General features: G+C 53.4%; 1 protein-coding gene across 1 annotated transcript; it reads left to right on the top strand.

Annotated features, from left to right (window-relative positions):
• Window positions 1-577: 577 nt before the first annotated feature.
• Window positions 578-10,230, top strand: PRPF19 (pre-mRNA processing factor 19). Its single transcript, XM_016119046.2, has 16 exons — window positions 578-793; window positions 2,475-2,624; window positions 2,826-2,902; window positions 3,666-3,807; window positions 3,891-3,964; window positions 4,102-4,164; window positions 5,073-5,114; window positions 5,242-5,316; window positions 5,673-5,748; window positions 5,907-6,016; window positions 6,937-7,092; window positions 7,344-7,413; window positions 7,647-7,732; window positions 8,022-8,192; window positions 8,329-8,434; window positions 9,685-10,230. The coding sequence occupies exons 1-16, from the start codon at window positions 775-777 to the stop codon at window positions 9,780-9,782; spliced, it is 1,515 nt and encodes a 504-aa protein (XP_015974532.1). The 5' UTR covers window positions 578-774; the 3' UTR covers window positions 9,783-10,230.
• The last annotated feature ends 266 nt before the right edge of the window (window positions 10,231-10,496 follow it).

Genomic DNA, 10,496 nt, shown 5'->3' with positions numbered 1-10,496 from the left:
TCGGAGTATCGTATCTTATAGATATCCACAAAGAGTCCTACACGATCTGAGTTGGAAGGAACCTATAAGTCATGTAGGAAAGGAATTGAGAAGCTGATGACTTGCCCCAGAGAGCAGGGTAAATTGGTAGTAGAGGCATGACCAGAAAGGTTTCTTTGTCAGTGTTAAGTTTCTCAGTCCGCTTGTACCTGCGTTTTCGTCACCGGGTTACCCAGAGGGTCTCTCAAAAGGCCGTCCGAGAAACACCTAAGAATCACGTGGGGCACGCAGTGAACATGCAGACTCTCTAAGCCAGACCCCAGGAATATGTATTTTAACAAGTTCTTTGGGAAATTCTCGCGCACCCCAAGTTTTCAACACTACAGTCCTATGGCCCAGCGCGCACCGATCTCGAAAGTGTCGCTGAATTGCATTGGCTTTAAAATTCCCACTGCATTGTGGGAAATGTAGTTTCGGGATCTCGTGTCCCTAGTTCCCGAGAGCGCTTTACGGAAGGAGCCGAGTCGGTCCGGAAATAGTCGAGTGTTCCCTGGCGGGCCCTTTCCTGCCAGATTGCATTCTGGGAAAGGGCAGTTTCCGTTAGGTACAGGAGGCTGAGGCGCGCGACCCGCCGCAGTCCCACGTGAAGGGCTACGCGAACATCGCTCGGCGGGACGGCTCCCCGCTCGCCGCGGAGCGTCCCGGAAGCAGCGGGGAACCGGAAGTGGCCCGCGGTGGCCCAGAAGCTAATCCCGGTTCCCGGTGTGTGGCCCCTCGAAGCGCAGCGACGGCGCCATGTCCCTGATCTGCTCTAGTGAGTACTGGCTGTGGCCGATCGCGGGTCGCAGGAGACCGGAGAGCCCAGCGGGAGCGTCTGCGAGCCGCTGCGGCCCTGGGGCAGGGACGGAGGTGAAACCGGGCTTCCGGGAGGCAGGGCAGCGGCCTGTCAGCATGGGGGTCCTCCTCCTCAGCGTGGGATGCATTTGTGCAGCATTTCCCAGTTTACGTAACGCCTCAAGTTTATTGTTGCAGGCATCACAGAGGCCAACCACTTTCTTTACGTAGCGGGAGCTGAGGCCTGGACAGAGGGAGCCGTTGCAGGGGGACCAGCCCTGATATAGGAATCAGGATACCCGGAGGGTTGTACAGGATCCGTCTCCGATTGGCTTTGAGATCTGTTTGGGGCAAGGCTCTGGGCCTCGGTTTCCCATCTGCAAAATATCTAAAGTCCCGCTCTAGTAGGCAGACCTGTAATTTGCGAAGGTCCCGCAGTGAGTTAGAGGCAATGACAGGGCTGGAAGCCAGGTCTCTAGCTCCCAGCCTCACTCTATATCGCTGGTAAAACAGCATACGTTTACGAAGCCTTTATTGGTTTCCAGTGCACTCCAAGCCTATGATCTCATTTTATCCTCACAAGACTTCTCCACAGCCAAAATAAAGGTCCGGTTTTTCAGACGAGGATGTATAAGGCTCAAGTAGAATGTGGCTTAGCTGCACAGCTAATCAGCGGTAGAGCTTGGTGATGGAGCTGGGTTCTCTGACCCCGAATCCATGCTTTTTTCGTACTTGTACTGTCTTTCCTTTTGCTATTTTATTGTGGCCTTCAGATGTTTTCCATTCTCATTGTTTCATCAGGTTCATCCCTTTCTCTGTTTGCTTCCTAATTCTCTAACCCTTTACTCTTAGAACCTCTCCATAGATCCAAAAAAAAAAAAAGGAGGTAGGAAGGAAGAGCAATGATGACTAGGAAAAGGAACCCTTCACAATGAAGAAATCAGTTTGCAGAGTATTTTCACATTTGTCGTTTCCTTTCAATCCTGAGGAAGCTCTTTTCCATCCAGCACCATCCTTCCTCTCATTCGCTCATGTGGTAGATGTTTACCGAGTGCCTGCTGTGGATCTGCAGTGTGCTGGAAGCCACAGGCACCTGCAGTCTCTGTCCTCAAGAGGTGCACAGACTACTGAGAGAGGAATCTACATGATACCTCCCTTGGGGGTGATTGTGAGGATGAGTTAATCTATGGAAAGTATTTACAGTCATGCTTGGCAACTAGTAAACAAGTAAATGTTTTGTATTATTATAACACTTGTCACATTACTTTGTCATTTCTTTGTCTGATAATTTATCTAGGTTCTGGACTGAGATTTGAGTGGCTTCAGGTATGGCTTCATGTCCCACAGTATAATGGTGCTTGAGCATCTTTGTTCAGAAATGAGAGGCAGGGGTGACCGACTGCTCTCTAGGTGCCTGGCACATACTCATTGTGCAGTAAATATTTGTTGGCTATCTGACTATCAGGAGACTGACGGAGAAGCTACTTATGTAGCTGGAAAGCATTCTGGGGACAGTACAAAACTGGCTTTGTGTCATGTCTTGATTACAGTTCGTTGAGTGTGGGGATGTGCGGTCTCATGGGGGCTAGCAGCAGGTGAGGCATCCCTTTGGCCAAGGTCCCTTTCACCACCTGAGTTCACTGCCCGCCTTTTCTCCACAGTCTCCAATGAAGTGCCAGAGCACCCGTGTGTGTCCCCTGTCTCTAATCATGTCTATGAGCGGCGGCTCATTGAAAAGTATATCGCAGAGAATGGCACAGACCCCATCAACAACCAGCCTCTGTCTGAGGAGCAGCTCATCGACATCAAAGGTGCCTGGTGGCCAGCCAGAGTCTACTCAGCCTGAGGGGGTGGAGCCTGAGGGGGTGGGGCCTGAGGGGGCGGGAGGTGCTGCCAGCACATGGGAGGAGGAGGGGGAGATAGTGTTCTGTTAATGCAGGCTAAAGGGAGAAGAGTGGGGGAAGAGTCCCCTGGGTTTTGGTTCTTCATACCCGCTTTTCCTCTCTTGGCAGTTGCTCACCCAATCCGGCCCAAGCCTCCCTCAGCCACCAGCATCCCAGCCATTCTGAAAGCCTTACAGGATGAGTGGGTGAGTCCCTGGGAGAGAACTGATGTCTTCCCCACCTGAAGAGAGAGATCACTGGACTAGGCCTTCAGGGTGGGAAGGATGGAGCATTCTTTGCTCTTTTGAGCAGGGTGATCATGGAGGAGGGGCCAGGTTGTTGAAATCCACAGATCTGAGTTCCCCACTTAGCTTCACTGATCACTTGCCATGTGACCTTGGACAGGTTGCTCAGATTCAAATCCTGGTTTTCCTGACTGTGCGACACAGATTAGTGTCTGTCTCTCAGGGTTTTGGGAGAATTAGAATAAAATTAGATTATAAATTTCATGACATCATGGCCTTGTTTTATTGGTGTATCCCCAGCTCCGAGAGCAATGCTGGGAACATAGTAGGCGGTCTAAAATGTGAACGAATGAATAATGAATAAATGTATCTCGAGGGACTGCCTGGCACAGTGCTTGACACAATGAGGACAGTCAATAAATAGCAGCAGCATTATTATTCCCTTTTGGCGAGACGATATACATGACATCTGAGATTTACCAATAAATTAGTGACGATGGGGCTGACAAAGAGCTGGCTCCCAGTCCTGTCTGTGGGCCCGGTGTCAGGCGGGGGCGGGAGCTCAGGAGTGGCTGCCAGCACATTCGGGGCCACTCGGATGTTGCTTGGGTCATCGCTGCTGCTCTAGACCGTGGGCCGGAGGCAGTGGTCTCTGTCGAGGGCCGACCCCTCTGCCGGGTGCTCCTCGCTCCTCCCAGCCCCTCCACTGGTGTTTCTCCCCCAGGACGCGGTTATGCTGCACAGCTTCACGCTGCGCCAGCAGCTGCAGACGACCCGCCAGGAGCTGTCCCACGCGCTGTACCAGCACGACGCCGCCTGCCGTGTCATCGCCCGTCTCACCAAGGAAGTCACTGCTGCCAGAGAAGGTGCGGCCTCTCCCACACCTCCCCCCGTTCTGGGCTGGTCCTGCGTTGTCCTATCCCGTTTCTAACGTCGTCTTCTCTCTCAGCTCTGGCTACCCTGAAACCACAGGCTGGTCTCATCGTGCCCCAGGCTGTGCCAAGCTCACAGCCAAGTGTTGTGGTGAGTGTCGTCCCGCCGCATCCCCCGCCCCACAACTACCTGCCAGCAGCCCGTTTGTGTGTGGTGGCGCATGTGGCTCTCCCCCTGCAGGTGTCTGTGGCATGCCGTGCCTCTCTCACCGTCACCTTTCTTTTCAGGGTGCAGGCGAGCCAATGGATTTGGGTGAGCTGGTGGGAATGACTCCCGAGATCATACAGAAGGTAAGTCGTGCTCTCCCTCGCTGGGAATGCCGATGGGCCCTCACCTTCACATCTGCCTTGAGCCCCATAGGAATAAAAATGCCATCCATTTGGGGATACCGTGGAGTCGTGCAGAGCACAGACTCAGACCAGCTGCCTGGGTGTGCATTTCGATGTCACTGCCTGTGTGTTTCATGACTTTGGGCTGGCATAGCCAACCCTTCTGTGTCCGTGGCCTTCTAAAGTGAGAATGATAGTACCTGCTTTATCGACTTGCGGGACTCAGACTAGTTACCGATAAGTACAGCTTGTAGATGTTCTTGTTATTGGGGTTCTTGTTATTGGGGTTCTTGTTATCTGGTTATTGTAACACTTTGTTACGTGTCTTCATGTTTTTTTTCCTCTGGGGGAGATAGGCCAGGAGTTAGCATTTTTATTTTACGGATGAGGCATCTTCGATTCGGATTCAAGGGCACAGCTCACAAGAGGCACTGCGGGCCCGCTCCCAGGCCCGTGCTCTCACACTCGCAGGATCCTCCTTTGTAGGACTTGATAGTTTGTGTCTTTTCCAAACAATTCAGAGTGTCAACCTGTATCCGCGCTTTCATCTTAGTGGCATAGACCTGGTCCGAGGGCTCTGCAGACCTGGTTCTGTTGGCTCTGCCATTGATCGTTTCTGTGATCTTGGGCCTGTGACTTCACTTCTTTGAGGCTCAGTTTCCTTCTCTGTGAAACAAGGTCATCAGCACCCACCTCATAAGGTTGGAGTGAAGTAAAAAGAGAATGCTCATAAGCCTTTAGCACAGAATTCAGCAGATGACAAATTTTTGGTGATACTTGTGAAAGAGATATGACCAGCATCCAACGTACTGTTGTCTTGGCAAGATAATTTGTCTCACACTGAGTCTGTTCCCCTCTTTCTTCCCCAGCTCCAAGATAAGGCCACTGTGCTGACCACAGAGCGTAAGAAGGTGAGTCCTCTCCCAGAGCTAGGGACACAGCTGGCCTGGTGAGGCCGTTGAGCCCTGAGGAGGAAGTGGGGAGGCTGACTCCCACATTCACTGTCGCTTTCCTTGGGGGGCTTTTTCCTTTCCTCAGAGAGGGAAGACAGTGCCTGAGGAGCTGGTGAAGCCAGAAGAGCTTAGCAAATACCGTCAGGTGGCATCGCATGTGGTGAGTGGCTGGGTCGCTTCAAACTCAGAGATGGAGCCCTCTGTGCTGTCCCTGGGCTGGGGCAGGCAAGCCTGGGAGGAGTGGGTGAGGAGCGGGTGAAGAGCCGTCCAGGGCCCCTGGCCCTGTTTCTGCCGTGGCCTCTGAGTGGTCAGGGCTTCTCTTCCTGCCCAGTCTGGCCTTCCCAGTAACGCAGTGAGGGAGGTACCACACCTGGGCAGAAAGCCAAGTGGATAAAGAACAGAAGTCACTTTTGTTCTCTGGGCTGCGGATGGCAGAGGTGGGGAGGGGCGTTGTGTGGCTTTGCGCCCTGCCTTGATTCAGCCGTGACTGGGTTCGGTGTGGCTTTCTCTGCACAGGGCTTGCACAGTGCCAGCATTCCCGGGATCCTCGCCTTGGACCTCTGCCCCTCTGACACCAATAAGATCCTCACTGGTGAGAGCTGGCCTGGCTCAGCGGGCTGAGGCTGGGAGGGCAGCGGGGAGGGTGCATGCTCCTGTCCCCTGCTTTGGCCTGGGGACAAAATTCCTTCTTCCACAAAGGGACGTGGAAGGCCCTGACTCATTTTTGGATTTCATTTGGGTCCTATCCAGGTGGGGCGGATAAAAACGTCGTTGTCTTTGACAAGAGTTCTGAGCAGATCCTGGCCACCCTCAAGGGCCACACCAAGAAAGTCACCAGTGTGGTGTTTCACCCTTCCCAGGTGAGGTGTTCTCATAGCCACACCTGGTCCCCATTCCTGAGCCTGGTTTCTCAGTGGTTTAGGGTCCCAGAACCAGTTGCCCACCCCGCTGTCTTGGTGAGGTGAGATGGGCCCGAGAAAGAGCCCTGACTCCAGGGCGGGCACATGGAAGCCTCCGTTTGGAGTCGTGGGGTTGCCCTTCACTCTGTACGGGCGCCCTCAGACCAGGGGGGAGAGGAAACATGTAGCTTACAAAAGCATAGTCATCGAAATAGTTTATGTTGGGAGAAGGGTACAAACTATAGAAAACAAAGCTCCACAAATCCTGACTTGGGTCTGAGGAAGTATTCCCGTGGACCTCTAGGGCGAAGGGTGAAGACTTAATGTGGACTATTGAGAGGTATTGATGTTTCTCTTTTGACGCAAGATGGTAGTTGGTTTTACCTTATAATTTTTAATGTCCTAACCAAAATAATTGGTTGGTGACACTATATAGTTCTCTTCCTGATCCAAACTTTTCTAAGAATCCTTTAGCGTAGGATTGACTGAACATGCTCTTGCAGCGCCATCCCAGACAGTAGCCAATAGCCACATGTGGTTATTTAAATAAACTAGAATAAAAAATTCAGTTCCTCAGTTGTCTTAGCCACATTTCTCTCTGGTCCTGGGAAACGGTGTGGGAAATTGCACTCTGGTGCAGTTATCCTTTTTACCACTAGGTGGCGAGGCCTCCTCTCCAAGGCCAAATACTGTTTTGATTTACCATTTTAATGTCCTTTAGCGTTGGCCCACCTAGGCATCTCTGGGTGGGTGGATGGTTTCAGGCAGGGCACGGCTGAAGGAGAAGCAATTGTGGGGGTCGTGGCCATCCCCAGTCTCCTTTTGAGGCTGTTACGGTCCAGCTCTTCTCTCTCTCATATTCTACTCTGCTTTGCTTTTAGGAGCTGGTGTTTTCTGCCTCCCCAGACGCCACTATCAGGATTTGGTCTGTCCCGAACGCCTCTTGTGTGCAGGTTGTTCGGGCCCACGAGAGCTCTGTGACGGGCCTCAGCCTCCACGCCACTGGCGACTATCTCCTGAGCTCCTCTGATGACCAGGTATGGTCCCAGCTAGGGCCCCTAATAGGCCAGCTGGGCCCCGTTCTTGAATGTCCTGGGAGGAGGGGACCTCTTACCAACGCCAGCCAGTTCCCCAGAACCCCAAGGAGAATGTTTTCTCTTTCCCAAGAGGAGCTGGCTTCATCAGGGTTTGCCACATTGGGGTCTCTGTCTTTCTGAAGGATCCTCACTTCCTTACTGGCTTCATTGTCTCTGTTTTTTTGTTTTTGTTTTTTTTTTGTTTTTCCCAGTACTGGGCCTTCTCTGACATCCAGACAGGGCGTGTGCTCACCAAGGTGACAGATGAGACCTCTGGCTGCTGTAAGTTATCTCAGAGGCACTGGGTTCTTTCTCTTCATTTGCCGTTCATTTATTCATTTTTATTTTATTTCCTCATTTATTCATGTAAAAATACATCTTCCGCTAGTACCTGCTGAGTGGCAGGTGTTTTGCTGGGCACAGTGGGGAATGCAAAGAACAAGGAACCCACCTTCCGGTGCGCTCGGCCTCTCCCCGGGGGCCCTGACCACAGGGCTGTCGCCCCTTCTCCACAGCTCTCACCTGTGCGCAGTTCCACCCCGATGGGCTCATTTTTGGAACGGGAACCATGGACTCTCAAATCAAGATCTGGGACTTAAAGGTAGGACATGGCGGCCTCCATCTGGGGCCCAAGGCCAGTGCTCTTGCGACTACTCTGTGTGATAAAGTGCTCATGGCACCTGGCCCTGGGGGTGTCCCGGGGTGGCTTTGTGTGTGCGACGTGATAAGGGTGGTCTAGGGCCCTGGGGCAGGCCACCTATTCCTGCTGTTCCTGCCACTTCTCCCTGAAAGTCGGAGCAGGGCATCTCAGAGGTAGCAGTGTGGTGAGCTCCATGTTTGCCCTCCCCCGACCAGTGAGTGACATTTTACTGCCCGCCCCCCACCCGCAGGAGCGCACCAATGTGGCCAACTTCCCTGGCCACTCGGGCCCCATCACCAGCATTGCCTTCTCCGAGAATGGCTACTACCTGGCCACCGCAGCCGACGACTCCTCTGTCAAGCTCTGGGATCTGCGCAAGCTTAAGAACTTTAAGACACTGCAGCTGGATAACAACTTCGAGGTGCGGCCGCCCCCAGCTCTCGGTTGCCTCCTCCTCTGTTGGTTATTCACCAAATTAATCTAAACTGCTTTTCTTTCTCCCTAATTGCTCCATCGTTTCTGTTCCCCTCGTGTGACTTCCGTTCTGGCTCTGGCAGGTGAAGTCGCTGATCTTTGACCAGAGCGGTACCTACCTGGCCCTTGGGGGCACAGATGTCCAGATCTACATCTGCAAACAGTGGACAGAGATTCTTCACTTCACAGGTAGGTCTCCGGATGTTCCGGCCTAGAGTGGGGCGGGGCGATCTCCCTGGGCCGGGAGTTTTCAGGCGGGTAGACACCGATGTGCCTCGGCAGCTTTTACTCACAACCCAAGACAGTAGGGTTTAGTGAGTAAGAGAACGAAGTCAAGAGCGCTTGGCTTTAAATGCTGGCTCTGCCACCTCAAGCTGTGTGACATCGGGTGACCTCTCTGGAGTGTGACAGTAGTACACACCTAGCGGAGTTGTTGTGAGGTTTAGATGAGTGTGTGTGTGTAGTTACAACAGTGTCTAGTACATAGTAAGGACTTGCCATTTTCATTCCGTATTGTGTCTTAGTCCATGGTGGGGTCGCAGTAGTGAATACGAGAGATCTGGTCGGCACTGATAGAATTTCTAGTCAGGTTTGGAAGGCAGATGTAAATGACTTCACAAATGATTATTTAATTGCACTTGTAAGTGCGTGAGAAGAGGAGTGTAAAATGCTAGACAGTGGATATCAGGGTCAGTCGCTAGCCTCATGATGGAGTAGGGTGGGCGGGGTGCCAGGCTGGATGGAAGCGCCCAGGGACTTTGTAGTGTGGAGCTGGTTGCTGGTTGGCTCTGGGTGTGGTACTCAGCTTGTTAGAAGGGATTTGCGCTGATGCTCATGAATCTTCCGGGTCCCATGGGGTGTGTTCTGCATGCCCCAGCCCAGCTCTGCGCTGTGTTAAAGCTCCATGAGCTCGAACGAGCAATGGACTATTCTAGTTACGAGTGAGGGGTTCGAACTAGATAGATACCAGCAAGCTGATTACTGAAGTGAACCAAACTGAAAACACAGCTGGATTTTTAGGAGCAGCAGGTTGTGAGGTATGGAAGGACAAGCCCCGCACGCTTCCTCTCGGTGCCCTCTGCCTAGCTCCCCGTCAGCCCTAGTGCTCGAACCGAGCAGCACTGCAGTTGCCCCAAAAGCTCAGGCAAGGGGGGCGTTGACAGTCCTCCGTTCACTCAGCCCACCAACGAAAACTTGAGTGGCTGCCACGTGCCAGGCCCGGCGCGAGGCCCTGGAGGGAAGTATGCGGGTCAGACTGGAGCCTCGCCCTGGGGAGTTCCAGTCCAGGGGGAAAACAGGCAGGCGGCCCCATGCGGCGTGAACACTGAGGGGGAAGGGCTGGGTGGATCAGCCGCGCGTCACCAGGGGCCTCACCAGGGGCCGAGGCCCAGACCCAGAGGCGGCAAAGCCTCTCACTGTCGCTTCTCGTCTCTCCTCAGAGCACAGCGGCCTGACCACAGGGGTGGCCTTTGGGCACCACGCCAAGTTCATCGCTTCCACGGGCATGGACAGGAGCCTCAAGTTCTACAGCCTGTAGGCCCTGTCCCCTCTGACGCGAGCTGAACCTCATCTCAGTAGTGGGGTAGAGTTAGGGTTGGGGCGGGGGGAGCCAGGGGAGAGACTGCTGGGGGTGGGGGGGTCTGTGGGGTGGGACATTCACATCATTTCACTCTGGTCGGGTGGTGGCCTGAGCCATGGCAGCATGGACCACCCTCATCCATGCCGCCTCCAGCCCCGACGGGAACGGATGTGGGAGGTAGAGCTGTCACCCTCCGAAGGCTCGGGGTCAGGGCCCAGGGCCTCTCCTCTCATGTCAGTCACTGAGTTGGTGGTGGCAGCCATTCCACACCCACACCTCGTTTCAGTTCCTGGGAGACGGGGAGGCCGAGCCAAGGGAACTGTGAAGGGGTCGGGCACCAGGGCTCACGCAGGATTTTGTAAGCAGTGATCTAGTTTCATTAAAAAAAGCAAACAATAAACAGCCACCTCCCTGTGTGTGTCTGGAGCTGGGCGGGTCAAGGGGCGGGAGCACAGAGCGGGACACTGGCTGTCAGGAAGCCATCATTTCTTTTCTTTCGTAGTTCTCGTACCTGCCTCCTTTTTTTTTTTTTTGATCAACAAACCAAAGAAAAGAAAAATCCACAAGCCGTTTGCCAGACTGTATCCTTATCTTCCATGTCCCTGCAGGCCTTGACCTTGTTTTATAGGGTCTCATGTCCTTTGTGCCGCCCTTTGCCTTGTGGTTGGCTTC

The sequence above is a fragment of the Rousettus aegyptiacus genome, unplaced genomic scaffold (genome assembly GCF_014176215.1).
Source record: "Rousettus aegyptiacus isolate mRouAeg1 unplaced genomic scaffold, mRouAeg1.p scaffold_m13_p_5, whole genome shotgun sequence".
Lineage (NCBI taxonomy): Eukaryota > Metazoa > Chordata > Mammalia > Chiroptera > Pteropodidae > Rousettus > Rousettus aegyptiacus.
Note: the sequence above shows the minus strand (reverse complement) of the source record. Positions and strands in the feature narration are given on the sequence as shown.